The 21,791-nt window shown below is 46.5% G+C and overlaps 1 protein-coding gene across 1 annotated transcript in view; it reads right to left on the reverse strand.

Annotated features, from left to right (window-relative positions):
• The window catches only part of AIFM3 (apoptosis inducing factor mitochondria associated 3), a 60,645-nt gene that overhangs the window by 30,821 nt on the left and 8,033 nt on the right, over positions 1-21,791 (reverse strand). The window contains 4 exon segments of the mRNA XM_032228912.1: positions 543-652; positions 4,278-4,387; positions 6,086-6,299; positions 14,447-14,687. Coding sequence (XP_032084803.1) covers positions 543-652; positions 4,278-4,387; positions 6,086-6,299; positions 14,447-14,477 — 465 coding nt within the window. The 5' untranslated portion in view covers positions 14,478-14,687.

Raw genomic sequence — 21,791 nt, forward strand, 5'->3', positions numbered from 1 at the left:
AACAGAAATAAGGCAGCCAGTTGGACTAGATAACCTACAAGTCGCTTCCAACTCTGTTAATCTAAGCTGGGCTACTGAGATACTGTTTGGGTCCCAAACTGCCTCCTTCTTGCCCATCCTGTCTTTGCCTTAGAACCTCAGTTGACCAGGTGTGTCAGGGGAAAAAAACCCTCAAAGGTCTTTGATAGCTCCCAGTTCAAGGAGTCCCAGTCTGTAAACTTTTCAAGATTTCTCAATCTTGCCTGCTTGAAGATGTATGGATTTCATGCTGCCTGGGGAATTCTGGAATTGAAGTCCATGCACTTTCAAGTGGCCAAGGTGAGAAATTCTGGTCTAGGGATTAAAGGGAGTGGCTTGCTGGGATATTTGCCAGGGACTCTGGTCAATAGACTGAAGGAGGGTAATTTGTCTGAAGTCATGCAAAGGGGAAGGGGGAGGGAGACACTGCTGCACATTCCCAGGGGCACGGACTGGGCGAAGATCACAGGGCATTTTCTTCAATGACCGGCTGCTGGCTTGCTGTTAATCTGCAGACCTCTTACCTGGAATTTGGGGAGACTATCCAGCCCTGGGAAGTCTTCGATATCGCCAGTGCCGATGTTGAAGCAAGCCCCGTGCCAGGGGCAACGGATCCGGCCTTTGGACAAGACTCCTGCAGAAAGAAAGCAACAGCAAAATTAGTCCCCCTCTTGACTGGAAATAGGCAAACGGTTGATTTTCGCTGCTTTGACACAAAAAGAGGTAGCTGAACAGAAAGTAAGGTTTGCCATGAGTTACACACTGCAGGAGGAGCTCTGAGCTAATTCTATAGCAGTGCCTCTTAACCTTAGCAACTTTAAGATGTTAGGACTCTCCAAATTCCCCAACCAGTATGAGTGGGTTCCTGGAGAACTCTGGGAGTTGAAGTCCATCTCTCTTAAAATGGCCAAACTTTACAATCTTGATCTTCAATCTTGATCTTCTATCAAGATCAAGGGAGGGTACTAATACCACACCTACAAAGCCCTAGTAAGATCACACCTAGAGTACTGCATCCACTTTTGGTCACCACACTATAAAAAAGATGTTGAAACTCTAGAAAAAGTGCAGAGAAGAGCAATCAGGATGATTAAGGGGCTGGAGGCTAAAACATACGATGAATGGTTGCAGGAACTGGGCATGGCTAGTGAAGAGAAGGACCAGGGGAGATAGCAGTCTTCCAGTGCTTGAAGGGCTGCCACAGAGAGGAGGGAGTCAAGCTATTCTTCAAAGCACCTGAAGGACAAACAAGGAATAATGGATGGAAACTGAACTAGAAATAATTTTCTGACAGTGAGAACAATCAACCAATGGAATAGAAGTTGCCTTCAGAAGTTTTGGGAGCTTCATCCCTTGAGACTTTCAAGAAGACACTGGACTGTCATCTTTCAGAAATTGTGTAGGGTCTCTTGCTGGGTGGGGGTTTAGACTAGATGACCTATAAGGTCCCTTCTGTTAATCTGTTAACTCTGTTAATCTTCAAATTTAACAGTTGGAGCAGGGGTCTCCAACAGTGACAACTTTAAGACTTGTGGACTTCAACTCCCAGAATTCTCCCAGAAGTCCACAAGTCTTAAAGTTGCCAAGCTTGGAGACCCCTGCACTGGAGAACAAAAGCTGCCCAAAGGTTTGCAAACAGAACTCCAGTCTGCCAAGGAATCATTCTGGCTTCTACGCAGACTAAGGTATTTGAGAGGCAGAATGGAGCAGAACAAGTGTGCTTGTGGATGTAGAACACACACTTGAACAATATCTCAAGTCTTTCAATCACACCCGGGGTACTTGTCTGAGCAGTGCTGACATACACTTAAAAAACCTTGATGGTGGCAGGTGAGCATCCATCCTCTTTGATGTGGAAGAGGCTCAGAATTACCTTGGCACTATTGCTAACTTTGGCAGAGATGGAGCTGCCGAAAGTTCTGGGAGCTTGAAAAATTGACATCAAGGGTATTTCAAAGGCTGGAAGGTGTTCAATGTTATTATTTCAATTTGCCATTGATGCGTAAGGCACTGGAAGAGAAAAGAGTCACTTCATTTCTGGAGTGGCTGACCACGAGCTCTTCCTCTTGAGAATATTCCTGTCAGATCCCTAAAAAATGATACTGCCATTCAATTGGGAGGAGGGGGGCCTTGGAGTCAATTTATTGGCAATGCCTGTGACAACTGATATTTTACAACTGGTTTCCTGCAGCCGAAAGGCCAGAGATCCCACCACCTTTTGGGGAATGTTTATGATGGCTGTGTGGGGTGTTTTACTTTAATGCCTGAAGATAGCCATGGGCAGTTGATAAAGGAAACGTCTTCACACTTGTATATTGGTTAGAATTTGCATGGGAGGTTTCACTACTGCTTTAATTCTACCTGCATTGCCTAAGGGGATTCAGATGTTGCTTTGCCTTTAATGGTTTCCATTCTTCTTAATTAAAGGTTCCTTTTGAAATAATCTGTTTCAAGAGTCTTTACTTTCTTATGTTAGGCAGCACTAAACTCCCAAAGGTGCTTTTTTCAACTGGTCTTTCTGGTTTTTTTCTTTGAAGACATTTCGCTTCTCATCCCAGAAGCTTCTTCAGCTCTGACTGGATGGTGGGGAATGGAAGGATTTATACTCCTTGCAGACAGCTGGTCATTGGCATCCTTTTAGAGGGTCATTGAGGCCACTTGGAGGTTTGTCTGTGTCCTCAAGGTCACCTGAATAGTGCAAATGGATGTGGAGCCTTTTTGGAACTGTTAAAAGGTCTCCTGTGTTGTAGACTGGAGATAGATGGTGTCATATCCCTCCCCCACTCTGTTGAGGAAGGACTCTTCAGGACCCGTGTGAACTTTGGACAGAGGACCACTGGTTTGAAAAAGGGGTCAAAGAAGCCTCCAAAGGCCAGACAAGGAATAATGGATGGAAACTGATCAAGGACAGATTCAACCTAGAAATAAGGAGGAATTTTTTGACAATCAACCAACAGAACAGAAGTTGCCTTTGGAAGTTGTGGGGGCTCATCCCTAGAGGCTTTCAAGAAAAGATTGGACTGCCATTTGTCAGAAATGGGGGACGGTCTCCCGTTTGGGTGGGGAGTTGGACTAGATTAGCTACAAGGTCCCTTCCAATTCTGTTAATCTAATCTTGGTCCCTTCCAATTCTGTTAATCTAATCTAATCTAATCTGAGCCCTCAGTTAATTCTCTCTTCCAGGTTACAGGGAGGTTTGAAGATAAGCCTCCTGCTGGATATAAAAATGGACCAATTTTGTTTGGGGGAGACAATTTTTCAAGGTTCTTGTAGACATCTCAGCAGGAATCCACCAAGGACCAATTACAGTCTAGAGCGGTTTTGCTCACCCATCTGGAAGAGGGGAGGAGAGGAATAAAGCCTAGGCACCAAGACTCTGATGTGGATGAAGGAAAAACCAGTCCTTTTGCAGTGATCACAAGAAAAATTTAAAACATAGGGAGACTGCGAAGCAGACAAACCAACATGCGATCAAACAAAGAGTGACAGGATCTTCCAGTGTCAGAGTCAGCTGCCCTTAAGAGTTTACTATTTTTAGAGCCTTGCAGGCTTCTTCTTTGGGCAAACAATTGTCAGAACTTCCCTCAGCCTTTTTCAGGCCAGTCTTCTGACCTAGGCTTCCCAAAGTCACGGAGCAGATTCCTTGTCCCAACAAAACCCCTTTTTATTAGGCTAATGTGAATTCCTCTCATTCACATCCAGCAAAGTCCCGGCAAACAGTCTTTCAAGGGTGAATTGACAACCATAGACATTATCAGGCTTGGAGAGCTGCCAGGCCATTATCTTCCAAACGCCACGCTGTAGAAGAAAATACTTGGCAAGAAGTTAGGAACAGATCTTCACTTGAATGAATTGAACTAATTGTCTCCTGCAAACTCCACTCCCCCTTTGCTCCTCTTTTATTTCCTCTGGGTGGGGCCATTCACCGTCCACCTGTGGCCTGACTCCCAGGTTGACCCCTGTTCTTTAGCTGTTCCCTTCTCCTGGCAGCTTTGTGCATGCACACACTGGGAACAGGCTCTAGCTGTTCCTCTGCCTCACTGATGTCTGACTCTGAAGGCAGCTGATAACTGGCATGTGGCCCTGGCCCTCTCTCTGCCTCTGATACAGAGCCCTCATCAGAGCCTTCCCCAGACTCCAGGACTAGCCCATGTTCCACCCCAACCCCCTCACTGTCTGAATCTGCTGCCAGCTCTGCCACAACACCATCTTCTAGCTAACTGCAACTCCTGCTCTGGGGCACATGGGGTAAAACACACCTTTCACCAGTGGGGCGCCGTAATGAGGACACTTGTGACCCATGGCGTAAAACTCTCCATTTTCTTTCACCAGCAGAGCCTTCCCACAGCCCAGATCGACTTCTCGCATCCTAGGGAGAACAAGAAGGAGCAATGCCATAAATGTCTTTTCCACACAGACCTGAGTTTGCCAGAAGCCCGGCAGAACAAGAACATGCAGAGGTGGGATTCAGCAGGTTCCAACAAGTTCTGGAGAATCAGTAGCAGAAATTTGAGTAGTTCGGAGAACCGGCAAATACTACCTCTGGCTGGCCCCGCCCCCATCTATTCTCTGCCTCCCAAGTCCCAGCTGATCGGGAGGGAATGGGGATTTTACAGTAACCTTCCTCTGCCATACCCACCAAGCCACGCTCACCAAACCATGCCATGCCCACCAAGCCACACCAACAGAATCGGTAGTAAAAACTTTTGAATCCCACCACTACCATGATGGGACCCACATGGAAGGAAATGGGCTTAAGCGAGAGGCCAGAACTGTCCGGCCAGCTCTCAGCAAACTTCCTCTGGATATCCTGCAAATCACGAAAACTGGATCCTGTTTTGACCAGCAAGGTGAAAAAAGCAGAGGCAAATATTAATGCGCAGAATGACAATGTGCAAGTTTATTGGTCAGAAATAATCATTGTACGGATAGAAGAGAATATTTGTCACAAGGTTGAACTGTGGGGTCCTTGGTGCTCTCTGAAATTGGTTAGTTTTCTTGAAGATGTTTCGTTAACAAACTAGGTAACATCATCAGAGCTAGTCTAGCATTGATGATGTTACCTGGTTGGATAATGAAATCTCTACAAGAAAACAATGCAGCTCAGAGAGCACCAAGGACTCTGCAGTCCTACTACTACTACTATTACTATTACTACTACTACTACCACCATAAATCCCACTCCTTTCTAGCACTGATGATATTACCTAGTTTGAGAATGAAACATCTGCAAGAAAATAACCAAACTCAGAGACCACCAAGGACACCTTAATATGACCTTAAGGAAGACACCTTAATGTGACTTCTAGTTGCTTGCTTCTTGCAAGCAACAACAAAAATCATCACCTACTGTACATACAGCCTGATAATACAGGAGAGGGGCAGTTTATCATGTTCCTCAGAGGGTCCCAAAGGATGATATGTTGCCTGAACCCTACCTCACCCCTCTTGCAATTTTCAGCATATTACAGGAACTCTGTCAAGCCATTGATTAACCTGACTCACCTGTTAAAACATACTTAAAAGTGAAATGTGTTAAAATGCCCTAACTCAGAACGCTGCCCCTCCGGGGAAGTGATGCCCGAGTGTCATCCTTGTGTCAAGTGGAGGTGGGGGATGTGCGGAAGGGGCTCTCGGCTTGATTCCTGACACAGCCTCAGAGTTCCCTTTCTGGGGTTCAACCCGTCTCCAGCTAAACCTTCCTCACAGGGTTGCTGCAGGGGGAATATCTTGTAGGTGTTCCCAGAAGAGAAGTGGAATTATGACAATGCGTAGCTTTCCCACTCTTAGGGGTCTGGAGTTTTGGATCCTTTTTGACATTGATTAGACGCCATTCTTGGAGAGTGAAGCAATCTTTTGAGGGACAGGAAGAGTTTGCAGAGAGCAGGCCTCCCCCCACCTCATTTTGATTAAAGCAGTTTTTCAGCCACTTAAAGATATGTGGACTTCAACTCCCAGAAGCTCTGCTGGCTGGGGGATTCTGGGAATTGAAGTCCGAATATCTCCAAGCGGCTGAGATTGAGAGACAGTTTTAAAACCCAAGAAAAAGCCCTGGGCCCCCACTGACTGTCCAATGTCCAGGTCCTTCACGTGGCAAACGAAGGCCTCCACCACATCCTTCACATTCTGGTAGGGGTTGGGGGCGACCGGGTGCTCCTCCAGCTGGTAATGCCGCGAGGTGCCATTGGCCTTGTAGACGATGGGGCTGGCCTTCCCGTTGGGCGATGTCTCCTCTTTGATGCGCTCCTTCTCTGGCAGCACCACCTCGATTTTCACTTCCACTGCAGGAGCAAAGAATACAAAGGCAGAGAGGTGAGAAGGACAGGAGAGCATCTTTGATGTGTTTGAGCACAACCAATTAAATAGTGCTAGTGGATAAATAATAAATAATTAGAGGATAACCAATTAAGCATGAGCCAACAGTGTGAGGCAGGAGCCAAAAAAGCCAATGCAATCCTAAACTGCATTAATAGAGGGATACAATCAAGAGCAAGCGAGGTACTAATACCACTCTAAAAGCCTTAGCAAGACCACACCTAGAGTTCTGCATCCAGTTTTGGTCACCACACTATAAAAAAGATGTTGAGATTCTAGAAATAGTGCAGAGAAGAGCTACCAGGATGGGGGGGGGGACTGGAGGCTAAAACCTACAATGAACAGTTGTGGGAACTGGGCTTGGCTGGTCTAGTGAAAAGAAGGACCAGGGGAGACAGGAGAGCATCTTCCACTATTTGAGGAGCTGCCACAGAGAGGAGGGAGCCAAGCTATTCTCCAAAGCCCCTGAAGGCCAGACAAGGAATAATGGATGGAAACTGACCAGAGGGAGATTCAACCTAGAAATAAGAAGGAATTTTCTGACAGTGAAAACACTCAACCGCTGACAATCAACCACCCAAAGCTGGCTGGGGAATTCTGGGAGTTGAAGTCCGCCAGGCTTAAAGTTGCCAAAGTTGGAGACCCCTGGCTTAAACAGCTACTGTGATTTATTTAAAAACTGTCACAAAAAGGTCATAAGGCAGGTCTCGTTTAACAACCACCTTGCTTAACAATGGACTTCTGTTCCCAGTCGTGGTCATAAGTCAAGGACTACCTGTGTTGCATCTGGTTGATTCTGACGCCTTCCTGTGCCCGTGTTCCTGGTCAGGGCCACGGCCCTGTTCATGCTGCCTCCCTCCCTGTTCCTCCATCAGTGTCAAGTATCATTTAACAGAATAACTGAGTTGGAAGAGACCTTGGAGGTCTTCTGGTCCAACCCCCTGCTCAGGCAGGGAGGCCTATGCCATTTCAGACAAATCTCTTCTTAAAAACTTTCAACGTTGTAGCATTCACATCTGGAGGCAAGTTGTTCCACTGGTTAATTGTCCTCACTGTTAGAAAGTTTCTCCTGAGTTCTAGCTTGCATCTCTTCTTGATTGGTTTCCATCCATTGCTTATTGTCCTGCCTCTGGAGAACAAGCTAACTCCCTCTTCTTTGGGGTAACCTCTGAGATATTGGAAGACTGCTATCATGTCACACCTGGTCTCTTTTTTCATTAAACTAGGCATAGCCAATCCCAGCCACTGTTCTTCGTTTGCAGCCTCTATATCGTTTTCTTGCTGCCATAGTAACAGGGAGGGAGGGGGTTTTGGTATTTGGCAGGGGAAGCATGCAGGAGGAGATATCTTGGGATGAAGAGGGAGTTTTGTTCTCACCATCTTCTGCACATGCTGAATGGTCTTGTTTAGGTCTGGTAAAGGTCAACCATCTCTGCATACTAGAGGGATGAAGCCACCTGAAGATGTGCCCCACATGACACCCTTGGAGGCTGGAGATTGGGTATTTAGCTTAGGGTTGTTGCAGGGAGGGCTTTGGGTAAACTTTTGATATGTACAATTTCGCACCTTTCGCTTCAGATCTCGCTTTACCTTCGTTGCTATCACTTCATATCCAGTAAAAGTACCTTTTCTCTAAAACAATGGAGTTTGGGGTTTCCTTTCTTGGATTTTGAAAGAGGCACGACTGACTGCCAGGCACAGGCAGGGAGCCCAAAGGCTGAGATGAGCATTTTGAAACCTGTGTCCATTCAACACACCTGGAGCTTTCCTGCTGCTGCTACGCCTCTCATTGGCTCCCTCCAGGCTTCAGCACTTCTGGACAAGACCACTAGGGGGCTCTTTCTAACCATGTTGGTGTCAAAAAGGCAAGTTCTATATATCAGGTTAGACAAGATGTGTTAGATCTCAATGTAATTTGACACCACATGTATACTGTTTCCCTTTTTTTTCTTTTTCTTTCTTTATCTTATATTTTTGTTACTATTACTATTACTATTTTTTTCTTTAAAAATAGGATAGGCTAAGTATATTGACATGTAGCGGAAATACACTAAGGAGAGGAGGAGTGGGAAAGAAGAAGGATGGGCAGGAAAGGATAGGAGAGAGGGTAAGGGGGGAAGATGAGAAGGATAAGGAGGAGTGGATTGTAGAGGGAGGAGTAGTAGAAAGGGAGGGGAAGTAGAGTAGGAAAGGATGATGGAGGGAAGATAGAAAGTTGGAGGGTGGTAGAAGAAAGAGGTGTATGGAGAGCAGAAGAGCTATAATGGGTTTCCTTTTTGGGGGGCATTGTTGACAAGAGAAACTGATGTAATTATTACTTAATACTATATGATATGGGCTATGTATAGTATACATGTGAGTGTGTGTTATGAAAAAGGAAATAAAAATATTTTAACCCCCCCCCCCCCAAAAGACAGAATTGAGTCAGTTGGCAATTAATCCCTCAATACTAGCTGAGCCCAGATGGAGAGAAACATTTCCAATTGTGCAAAGAGTCTGCTTTAAGGAACCTAGAATTTTATGGCTGGAAGGTACCTCAGAGGTTTTCTAGTCCAACCCCCTGCTTGGATAGGACACCCTATGCCATCGCAGACAAATGGCTGACCAGTGTATTGAAAACCTCCAGTGATGGCGCACCCACAACTTCAGCAGTGTTGACTCTGCCACCCAGCTTGATGTCGTCTGCAAATTTGATGATTACCTCTTCTATCTCCTCTTCTAGATCATTTAAGAAGATGTTGAAAAGTACTGGGGCTAAGGCAGCACCATGGTGTACCCCACTGTATGCTTTCCTCCATGTTAATGTAATTCTATTGAGGACTACATGTTTAGTGCAGTTGGTCAGCCAGTTGTGAATCCATTTGATGCTGTCTATTCTACATTTTTCTATCTTATCCAGAAGTAGACTGCGGTCTACTTTGTCAAATGCCTTACTGAAGTCTAAGTAAACCATGTCCACGGCATTTCCCTTATCCGCTAAGTTTTTAAAAAGTTCTATTGCTGTTGGCTTTTGCACCATCAGCTTGGCAAGAATCGAAACTGCTCAGCTGGTGGAGCTGGAGTTGGCTCAGAAGGGTTACTTTAGCCCTTTCAGCAGGACCAAAGAGAGCAAATTTTCTCACCCTTTGATCAGATTTGGATATCTTCTTGGCAGGTTTTCCTCCTGTACAGGTCCCCCCTCCCCAAACAGCCCTGCTCACCCAAGGCCAGTCAAGATCAGAAGACCTGCAAGAGCTTAGTTGGCAGAATGAAAAGCTGAGAGATTTCATATCTTCCTGAAGACTTGCTGACTCGACATATTCCGCCCCCCCCCCGCAAGGAATTTAATAAACATGAGGGCTTTCTAAACAACCCTTTGCAACAGGAATGGTTACTGCACCGTAAGGTTGTAATGATTAGCATTTAAATGACAACTTTTCAATTCCCATGAATTCTCTCCGGGAACTTTTCCATTAGTCCCATGAAGTAAGCAACTTTACGACCTCTCATCTTACTCCTTGTTTTATTATCTTTGAAGGTTGGCAACACTGCAACATCACTATCGGCTCCTTGGATAAACGGAGCCGATGGCTCAAAATAGCAGATTCAGCCCGGCTGACAGGAGGACCTGACAGAGGTGAAACCGGGCAGATGGTTTGCCTCCTGAAAGGGTCGCCCAACGCAAACTTCAGCCTGGTGCGCCAGGAACCATCACCAGAAAGTGTGCCAACGGAACTCAAGTTGTTTTCCTGACCACATCACAACAGGGCTGCACGTTCCTTATTTTTCCAGATGTTTGTGCAGCTTCTCAATCTGGATCTCAGCCTCAATTCCTTCCTGGAATTCCTTTCTTCGGCTACATGCAGTTCTCAACTTGTGACCACAATGGAGCCCCAAATTTCCATTGCTAAGCGAGACATTGGTTAAGCGAGTTTTGTCCCATCTTACGACCTTTCTTGCCGGAGTGGTTAAGGGAAGCACTGCAGTTGTGAAGTTAGTAATACAGTTGATAACTAAGCCTGGCTTTCCCATAGACCAGTGTTTCTCAACCTTGTCAACTTGAAGATGTCTGGACTTCAACTCCCAGAATTCCCCAGCCAGCATTCGCTGGCTGGGGAATTCTGGGAGTTGAAGTCCAGACATCAAGTTGACAAGGTTGAGAAACACTGCCATAGACTTTGCTTGTCCGAACATTATAAAAGGGATCAAGAGACACCGGAACACTGTGACCGTCATAAATATGAACCAGTTGCCAAGTGTCTGAATTTTGATCCTGTGACCACGGGGATGCAGCAAGGATTGTAGGTGTGAAAAACGGGCATAAGTCGCTTTTTTCAGTGCCGCTGTAACTTAGAATAGTCACTAAATGAACTGTTGTAAGTCGAGGACTACCCGTAGTATTCTCAAATAGAGTTATTAAAATATTTAAAAGAATTAATAGAACACAGAATAGAATGGAATGGAATGGAGTGGAGTGGAGTGGAGTGGAGTGGAGTGGAGTGGAATGGAATGGAATAGAATAGAATAGAATAAGAAATGGAATAGAATGGAATAGAATAGAATAGAACAAGAACAAGAACAAGAGAAGAAGAAGAGGAGGAGGAGGAGAAGGAGAACAGGAAGAAGGTGGTGAAGGAGAAGGAAAAGAACAAGAACAGAACAAGAACAGAACAAGAACAGAACAAGAACAGAACAAGAACAGAACAAGAACAGAAGAAGGAGGAGGAGAAGGAGGAGGAGAAGGAGAAGGAAAAGAACAAAAAGAACAAGAACAAGAACAAAAGAAGAAGAAGAGGAAGAGGAGGAGGAGGAGAACAGGAAGAAGAAGGTGAAGGAGAAGGAAAAGAACAAGAACAGAACAAGAACAGGAGGAGGAGGAGGAGGAGGAGGAGGAGAAGAAGAACAAGAACAAGAACAAGAACAAGAACAGAACAAGCTGCAAGGTCTTCTAGTCCAGCCCCCTGCTCAAGCAGAAATACCTAACTATTTCAGATAAGTGACTGTAGACTCTTCTTAAAAACCTCCAGTGATGAAGCACCTACAATGTCTGGAGGCAACTTCTGTTCCACTGCTTAATTGTCCTCGCTGTTAGGAAGTTTCTCCTTAATTCCAGGTTGCTTCTCTCTTTGATCATTTTCCATCCATTGTTTCTTGTCCTGCCCTCTGGTGCTTTGGAGAATTTGACCCCCTCTTCTTTGTGGCAGCCCCTCAAATACTAGAATACTGCTATCATATCACCCCTAGTCCTTTTCTCTAGGCTAGCCAAACCTAAATCCTGCAGCTGTTCTTCACATGTTTTAGTTCCAGGCCTTTGATCATCTTAGTTGCTCATCTTCACTTCAATCAGTAGATAATAGAGCAAGAGTGGGCAACAATGAATGGTCCTTTACACCCTATGGACTTCAACTCCTAGAATTCCTGAGATGAGGTGTTTGGCTAGTTGAGGAATTCTGGGAGTTGAAGTCTACAGATCTTAAATTTGCCAAGTTTGGAGATCCTTGTTCTAACTCATCTCTCCTCTTAAGTCCTCCCCCCCCCCCCACTGCCTCCAGCCTGAATAACTCAGCCATAAACAAGAGTCAACTAGATTTCCCAGGACATACCTTTGCTCAACCCTCAACCTGGTCACCAAAGAAATCCATTTTCAGAGTTGGGATGATACATAGAACCTCAAATTCATACAGTTTATACAGTTCCACCATTCTTGGAAGCTGGTGGACAGGTGAAAAGGACAGGATTCCTCAACAGGTGATGGCATGTTGCTCCACCTGGCTTCTTCTGGAAGCCAAAATAGGAGTGAAGCATTTGGGAGAGTGAGAAAGGGGAGGGGAGTGCTCTCAATGCAACCAGACTAAACAACTTCTGCGTGGTCTCCAAGGATTTCCTTCCTAAGTGCATGGATCCAACTGGTTTAAGCGCTTGTCCACTTCAGGATGGCATACTCCCAAGCTGCAGTCATTTTTAAAACAGGATGCCTTAACAACAGCCACTCACACTTTTATTACTTCACAGCTGGATTACTGCAACATGTTCTTTGGGCCACTGCTCTTGAAGACTATTTGGAAACTTAAGAGGGGGCAAAGCACAGCTTTATTGATTACCAATTTGTTTCCAGGTGGAGTTTAAAGGGCTAGTTATTACCTGTAAAACCCTACGTGGCTTAGCTACAAGCAACTGACAAGATCTCCCCCCAAAGTGATCTAACCCTCCTGTTCATGAAGAGATACTCTGGGCTTCAAGGGATCCCAAAGATCCCAGGGTGGATTCTTTTTCCCTTTGAAATTCATATGTTCCACCTCTCTCCTCATTTAAAATATTTAAAGTAAACGTAAACTTGAAATAAGTAAAATGCTTATACTCTGCTATTTCTTATTTGATGCTGTCATTTAGAGGCATTTTTATATTATGATGATTATTTTCACGTACTATGTTATAACTGATGTTAGCTGTCAGGAACTTTTGTAACTGGGTAAGATATAAGTGTTAGCAAATAAATAGTTTGTTACAAATAATAGTTAATTAAATAAACTGCATTTACACAACAATCCAAGACATAGAAACATCTAACCCAGGTTAAAACTAAATAAGTTAAGAGAACCTGGAATAGGTTCGATGAAGGGCAAAAAAGATGGTCAGGACCCTGCCAGAGCTGGGACTGCGGAGCCCTGGGAAGACCAAGGAAGGATCACCCATTGACTCCTCTCCCCTCTAGAGTATAGGACAAGGAATCACAGAGCAACCAAGATGGTCAGGAGACTGGAGGCTAAAACATATGATGAACGGTTGCATGAACTGGGCACGGCTAGTCTAGGGAAGAGAAGGACCAGGGGAGACATGATAGGTGGATCCCAATATTTCAGGGGCTCCAAGAGAGAGGAAGAGGGCAAGCTATTTCCCAAAGCACCCAAAGGCCAGACAAGGAATAATGGATGGAAACTGAACAAGTAGCAATTCAACCTGGAAATAAGGAGAATTTTCCTGACAGTGAGAACAATCAACCCATGGAACAGAAGTTGCCTTCAGAAGTTGTGGGAGCTTCATCACTTGAGGCTTTCAAGAAGAGACTGCACTCCTGTCGGTCAGAAATGGTGTAGGGTTAGACAAAAAGACCTACAAGGTCCCTTCCAACTCTGTTATCTGTTATTTAAGCTACAGGAAGACAGGTTCCAGCTGAATGCTAGAAAAATATCTTATGTTTGAAGGCTAGATTAGTTGGTCAGCCGGACCAACAGTGGGAAGAGTGAGTAGTTCAAGTGGAACAGAAGAAGCTTCTTGGATGAGAAGTGAAACGCCTTCAAGGAAAAACAAGGAAGTCCACTTGTCTTTTGAAAAAGCACCTTTGGGACAATCGTTACCTGGACGACAGAAAATCTCCCTACACAAGTGGAAGGTTGGTGACCCTTCATTCAGGGCCTGGCTTTAATAGTTGAGTGGACCAGAGGTGGATTGCTCCCAGTTCAGTCCGGTTTAGCCAAACTGATAGTGGCAGTGGTGGGAGGCTCCACCCGCCTGCCCAAACACTTCTGCGCATGTGCAGAAGCGTTGCGTGCACACGAGAGAGAGAGAGAGAGGCCGTGCACAAGCGAACCGGTAGTAAAACCGGTACAAACCCACCATTGGAGTGGACTCTGAAAACTCACGTTTTCTGGTTCACTCGATGTGCAAGAGATTTGCAGAGAAATTCCTTTGCCTAAACTTGCTGTCTGTGTTTGGGAAGTGCCACCTGCTTCATTCTAAGGTTTTCCTGCACTGACATCCAGCCCTAATAGATGCCCAAGTGCCAACTTTAAAAGGGCTTTACTTTACTTCCCCCCAGCTTTGGCCTCTCTCTCTCTCAAGAGACTTGGTCTCCGACTGCTCTTCCAGAAAGACCCCTCCCTCCCCCACGGGAGCTTTGCTCCCCACGGTTTTCCAGGAAGAGTTCTTAATTTTCTATTAAAGAATTATGCTTGCATGAAATGAAGTTTCCAGGGGATTAGCCAATCGCTTTAGCAATCCCGCCACGTTGAAATTCTCCACTGACTCCCTTGGCACTAAGGCCTCCGGCATGCCTGACCTAGTTTAATCACGGGTCTGCACAAAAGAGGCCCCGTTTGGGCCACGGAGCCAGGAAGCTTTGCTTAAAGAAGCTCACCTGGTTTGGGTTTGGAGAAGCATCCTCCCATGGCGAGTCAAGCAGAGGAAGCTGTCCGGCAAGGGAAGCACCGAGGGGGAAGCGGCACCTTCAGCCCAGCCTCTGGGCAGTGGAGACCTCCAAGCCAACCAACAAGCGAGGAGAGATGTGGAAAGTCACCGTGGCGGCTGCTGCTGAATGGCTTTCCTCAAAAGCAAACGTCTTCTTGCTACTTTGGTCATCTTGTGGCTTCTTGGGTAACCTGCGTGGGATTAAAAAATGCAATGAGTTGTAACTGCCAAGTAAGGTTATTTGAAATCTTGACCCCGTCAGATTCACCCCCTTCGGCTTGGCGTCTTGCTGGCATTCTGCTATCCACCGGGGAAGGGAGAGGGGAACAAATGGGCAATAAAGCTGTATACCTTTATGATGGGAAATTAGGAGGGGGAATTGGCAGTTTTTAACAGATTAACAGAATTGGAAGGGACCTTATAGTCAACCCCTCCCCTTGCCCAAGCAGGAGACCCTACACCTGTGATGGCGAACCTATCGCATGCATGTATGCCATTGCCAGCTGCTCTTCTGGTTTCCCAGCCAGTTGGTCTTTGCGGGTGCTGGAGCACTGGAAAATAGCCAAAAACAGGCTGTTTTACGGGCCATTTTTCTGAGCCATTTCCAAAAACAGCCTGAAAATGGCCCGAAAAATGGTCAAAAACAGCCAGTAAACAGGCATGCATGCGCCAGCCAGCTGGTCTTCGGGTTTACAGCACTCTGGCACGCACACACAAACATGTATTCTGGTTTGGGCACTCGGTGCTGAAAAGGTTCTCCATCAGTGCCCTACACCATTTCTGACCGAGGACAGTCCAGTCTCTTCTTGAAAGCTTCCAGTGATGAAGATCCCACAATTTCCAAAGGCAACTTCTCTTCTGTTGGTTGAGGAAAATCAGAGCGTTTTGGAATCCGATTCGTGCTGGCAACTTCAAGGCCGTTTGCCCTGAGAGTGAGATTTCATCAACCTAAACACCCAAAACATTCCCCAAAACATCTTGGCAGTGCCGGATTGGTTGTATATGGAGGGACCATGGGGGGAGGGCTCAGGGGAACCAAGGGGTTACTTGTGTATTCATGCATTGGAACTTCAGATTCCGCCTGATTCTCCTGCGATCAACATCTCTTAGTAAAAGTGCATTGTCACCGCAACCAAATGGGAGTCGAGAGTTTTACTTTCCTAGGAGGCAGACTGGGGCAGGTCTGACAGATCCTTTCTCGCACAACCAGGATTTGGGGCCTGCAGAATTGTCACACTGTAGTCCTACAGAAACTCCTAATGCCAGTCTTCATAACCTGTCAGCCTTGTCAAATGCCTTCTCAGCCACTACACAGGCTCTCAGGGTGTAGAGGGAGGCAGTGCCCTTGTGCTGCAGTCAAGGGCAACAGCTGAGTAACCTTCTGGGGAAGGTTGTTGAGAAGGTGGTGGCCTTCCAGCTCCAGCGGTCCTTGGAGGAAGCAAACTATCTAGACCCCTTCCAGTCAGGCTTCAGACCCGGTTACAGCACAGAAACCGCTTTGGTCGCATTGACCGATGATCTCTGGAGGGCCAGAGATGGAGGACATTCCTCCATCCTGGTTCTCCTCGACCTCTCAGCGGCTTTCGATACCATCGACCATGGTATCCTTCTGCGACGACTGCGGGAGGTGGGAGTGGGAGGCGCCGTGTTGCGGTGGTTCTCCTCCTACCTCTCGGACAGGTCGCAGTCGGTGTTAGTGGGGGGGCAGAGATCGTCCCCTAGGCCCCTAACTTATGGGGTGCCTCAGGGCTCGGTCTTATCCCCCCTACTATTCAACATCTACATGAAACCGCTGGGTGAGATCATTCGCAGGCACGGGATTAGATACCATCAATATGCGGACGATACTCAACTGTATCTGTCCGCCCCGTGCCAACTCAATGAAGCGGCAGACGTGATGAACCGCGGCCTCGAAGCTGTTATGGACTGGATGAGGGTTAACAAGCTCGTGCTCAACCCAGAAAAGACCGAGTGGCTGTTGTGTTTCCCTCCCAGAGATTCGACCAATATTCCATCACTCAGGCTGGGGGGTCAAATTCTACACCCCTCAGAGAGGGTTCGCAACTTGGGAGTCCTCCTGGACTCACAGCTATCGTTTGACCACCATTTAATGGCTGTGACCAGGGGGGCATTCGCCCAGGTTCGCCTGGTGCGCCAGTTGCGACCCTACCTGAATCGGGAGGCTCTCACAACAGTCACCCGGGCCCTTGTGACCTCTAGGCTGGAATACTGCAACGTGCTCTACATGGGGCTGCCCTTGAAGAGCATCCGGCGACTTCAGCTAGTACAGAATGCGGCCGCGCGAGTGATTGTGGGTGCACCTCGGTTCACCCGCATAACACCTATCCTCCGCGAGCTGCGCTGGCTACCTGTCGATCTCCGGATGCGCTTCAAGGTGCTATTAGTCACCCATAAAGCCCTACATGGCAGTGGATCTGGATACTTGAGAGACCGCCTTCTGCCAATTACATCCCTGCGACCAATAAGATCACATAGATTAGGCCTCCTCCGTATACCATCGGCCAGCCAGTGTCGGCTGGCAACTACAAGGAGGAGGGCCTTCTCAGTAGTAGCCCCGACCCTTTGGAACGAGCTCCCCGTAGAGATTCGCACCCTCGCCACCGTCCAGGCCTTCCGCACAGCCTTGAAGAACTGGCTCGCCCGTCAGGCCTGGGGACAAGGATAATTCCCCTCCCGAATGATGAATGTATGTTGTTTATTATTTTATTATATGTCTTATCTTAATGTCTGTATCTTCCCTTCCCCGATTTTATGTGAGCCGCCCTGAGTCCCCTCAGGGAAAAGGGCGGCCTACAAATATTAATAAATCTCTCTAAATCTCTAAACCATTACCAACCCCATCCTCCTTAGGATTTGGGAGACTACCAGAGCTGGAGGCTAGATTGGGAATCCAAGGAAACACCTGTTCTGACCCAGGCTCCCTTAAAAAGTAAGCAGCAGAGTCTTGGTCCCGGCAAAACCCCTTTTATTTACACGACTGTGAATTCCTTTCATTCACAGTCAGCAAGGCTTAGCAATCAGTCTTTCAGAGGAATATTTATCCACACGAACCTTATCTCCCTTGGAGAGCTGCCAGATAACTAGTTTCCAAGTGCAGGGCAAGGCAAAACTTGGCACAGAGTCTCTTATAGTCACATACAGTACTTTCCACTCTTGAAATGAAGGAACAAATGAATTGTTTCCTGCAAAATCCCCCTCCCCATTCATTCCTCTTTTGTTTCCTCTGGGAAGGGGGGACCAATCACTTCCAAGGTGTGGCTTTACTCCCAAGTCAATCCTGCTTTCTTAGTTTTTCCTGTCTTCTGCCAGCTCTGCACATGCGCATACTGGGAACAGGCTCCAGCTGTTCTTCTGCCTCACAGCTGTCTAGATCCTCCTCTGCCTCTGACGCAGAGCCCTTATCTGCGATTTCCTCAGCCCCCAGGACTGGCCCATGTTCCTCCCCAACCTCCTCACTGTCCAGCTCTGCTGGCCGCTGGCGGGCCACAACACCCTAGAAATGGCCAGGGAAGAACATTTCCACCAAGATGCCCCCCTTGAAGAAGAGAGGTTGACTGACTTTGAGACCACCAAGAAAGACCCAGGCTGGAGAAATTTATTAAAACCCTATTGCTTGTGGAGTGTTTGTGGCAGTGGGTGGTAGGGGGAAGACACCAAAGGTAAAATGATGGCCACAGTTTGCACAATGCCAGTGAAGCCCTGGATGCCCTCTTGATATTTAAACCCCAAATATCCATTTTGTTCCCTAAGAACAGCAGGGAACTCAAGACCTGTCTGAAAAGAATGAATGACCTTCTCAATTATTTTTCAGTCATGGCCTTATTTATAGATTCCTGTGAAACATTCCTGTGAAAACAGCTGTCTTGCAAAAGGGGAGAGACAGAGAGAGAGAGAGAGAGAGAGACAGAGACAGAGACAGAGAGAATGAGAGAGAGACTCATCCAGTATGAGGTAAGATCATGCTTGGAACTTGGTCACCACAATACAAAAAATATGCTGAGACATCATGAAGTGTGCAGAGAAGAGCAACAAAGATGATTAGGAGACTGAGGAGTTGCAAGAATTGGGCATGGCTAGTCTAGTGAAAAGAAGGACTAGGGTTGACATGATAGCAGTCTTCCAATATTTGAGCGGTTGCCACAAAGAAGAGGGAGTCATCCTATTCTCCAAAGCACCTGAAGGCAGGAGAAGAAGCAACGGATGGGAACTAATCAAGGAGAAGACCAACCTAAAACTAAGCAAAAGTTTCCTGTTAATAAGAAAATCATTGTTGGTGCTCTATCACTGGAAGTTTTCAAGAACAGACAGGACAGCCATTCTTCTGAAATTTTATAGGGTCTCCTACTTGAGCAGGGGGTTGGACAAGATGACCTCCAAGGACCTGTTTAACTCTGCTATTCTGAACTTCCCTCTCTTCTCAGGGAAGGAATCAATGTAACACACATCCCTATTCAGAGCTTAGTTCTGGGAGAGATTTTCTCCTCACAGACAAACATCTAGGGGGAAATAAAAGCCAGAAAGAAACCCCAGCCAGGGCGAGGGCTGAGCTCTGCTTCCCATTCCCCTCACAGAGACACTTTGCCCTCCTTTGTGGTTGCCACACATCAAAGAAAAAAGCCATCCAACAGCTAGTAGCATAATCATCATTAGATGACCCCATTCTCTCCCACTCCACAGTTTAATGTTACCAGGATATCCATGGGGTCCAGTAAGTCAAGATGGCGGCCCACCAAGGGATAAAGGTAAAGGTTCCCCTCGCACATATGTGCTACTAGTCCATGGTGCTCATCTCCATTTCAAAGCCGAAGAGCCAGCGCTGACCGAAGGCATCTCCGTGGTCATGTGGCCGGCATGACTCAACACCAAAGATGCATGGAACGCTGTTACCTTCTCACCAAAGGTGGTCCCTATTTTTCTACTTGCATTTTTATGTGCTTTCAAACTGCTAGGTTGGCAGAAGCTGAGACAGGTAACAGGAGCTCACTCCATTATGTGGAAGGGATTCAAACCACTAAACTAAATTAAGGTAAAGATAAAGGTTCCCCTCGCACCTATGTGATAGTCATTTCCAACTAGGGGGCGATGATCATCTCCGTTTCAAAGCCGAAGAGCCAGTGCTGACCGAAGACGTCTCCGTGGTCATGTGGCCGGCATGACTCAACGCCAAAGGCGCACGGAACGCTGTTCCCTTCCCACCAACGGTGGTTCCTATTTTTCTACTTGCATTTTTTATGTACTTTCGAACTGCTAGGTGGTTGGCAGAAGCTAGGACAAGTCACGGGAGCTCACACCATTATGCGTCCCTACCATGGCCTAAGGAAAGCTTTTTCCATTTTAAGGGCATTGTGATGCACACAAAAATGTTCAGAGCTTCAACTTTTATTTATTTAATTGATATGCCACACATCTCACCCCCAGAGTGACTCTGGCTGCCATCTTGGCATTTTAGACCATATCCTGAGGCAACCCCTGAATTTAACAGGGAAAAAATATTTTCTCTGCTGCCTTCACATAATCCAGTGGTTTATACACCATGTTTGTTTGTTTATTACACGCATATATAGCAGTGGTGAAGTCTAATTTTTTTGCCACCGGTTATGTGGGCATGGCTTGGTGGTGGCAGGTCATGTGACTGGATGGGCGTGATCAACTTTTTTTCACTTTTTAAAGCATTTTTTCCTACCTATTCACCCAAACTGGCAGGGGTAAAATGCTTTAAAAAGTGGAGAGAGAAAACGTTCCGACGATTGCATGGCTCACAGCTGATCCATGCGATAGTCATAAACTTTCCCCCGCACTTTTTAAAGCATTTTTTTACTACCGGTTCCGGAATAAGTAGGAAAAAATGCTTTAAAAAGTGGGGGAAAAGTTTCCGTGGCAATCAGCTTTGCTGTGCGATCGTCAGAACCTTCCCCCTCCCCCCACAAACACTTTTTAAAGCTTTTTTTTTTTGCTACTGGTTCTAGTAAACTGGTCAGAACCGGTAGCATTTCACCCCTGATATGTAGCCATTTCACAGTCAAGCAACTCGTTTTGGGCTGCCTGGTGGCTGGTCCTGGCCTTCTGAACTGGGCTGAATCCATATTTGCTTTTATCTCTGCTATTGCAACCAGAACCAAGAAGAGGCAGAGAGGGAGGGAAGGAGGGAGGGAGGGACCACCTTCCAAGAAGTCACATAGGAATCTAAAGACCCTTAAGATAAAAGACGCAGCCCTGAAGCACGGCTGGGCCTGCCTCTTCCCCCAAATTGCCCTTCAGGGGCCTTTGGGCCGGTTGGTGCGTACCTGGCTAAGCCCTGGGTCATTCCACCCTCAGCAATCTCCCGATGTAACTTATTTCCACCCTTATCTTTACAAGAAGCAAATGGAAAAGGTAACATAAACTTTGAGCAGGAAAGGAAGGGGGGGAGGGCTGTGAGGTTTGCCGTGTCATTGACCCAGCCTTTGGAGGGCAAAAGGTAACACGGTTTTGACTAATCAGGTTACATTCATCAGTTTGCAACCAAACTGGAAGAAAGGAACAGTCTTTGAAAGTTCCCTTGATGAGATGGGTAGACCTGCCCTTCCCTGGAGCAACATGGTTTTAAGCGTGTTTTTAACATATTTAAAAATGCTTGGGCCTCTCTGCTTTTTCTCCAAGGCATCCATGTTGCTGCTAATGTCCCTAGCAGTGTTTCTCAACCATGTCAAACTGAAGATGTTTTACAGATTAACAGAGTTGGAAGGGACCTTGTAGATCAACTAGTCTAATCCCTCACCCAAGCAGGAGACCCTACCCCATTTCTGACAGAGGGCAGTCCAGTCTCTTCTTGAAAGCCTCCAATGTTGAAGCTCCCACAACTTCTGAAGGCAACTTCTGTTCCACTGGTTGATTGTTCTCACTGTCAGAAAATTCCTCCTTATTTCCAGGTTGAATCTCTCCTTGTTCAGTTTATTCCTTGACTGCCTTCAGGTGCCTTGGAGAATAGTTTGACCCCCTCCTCTCTGTGGCAGCCCCTCAAATATTGGAAGGCTGCTATCCTGTCTCCCCTGGTCCTTCTCTTCACTAGACTAGCCATGCCCAGTTCCTGCAACCTTTCATTGTATATTTTAGCCTCCAGTCCCCCATCATCTTGGACTTCAACTCCCAGAAATCCCCTGCCAGCAAAGAATGATGGGAGCTGAAATCTACACATTTTCAAGATGACAAGTTGAAAAACACAGCACTAAAGCATGATGACCCAGCACTGAAGTGAAGAGAATTGAACACCAAAATTCTCTTTTGGTGTCCAATTC

This window comes from Thamnophis elegans, chromosome 13 (genome assembly GCF_009769535.1).
Source record: "Thamnophis elegans isolate rThaEle1 chromosome 13, rThaEle1.pri, whole genome shotgun sequence".
Lineage (NCBI taxonomy): Eukaryota > Metazoa > Chordata > Lepidosauria > Squamata > Colubridae > Thamnophis > Thamnophis elegans.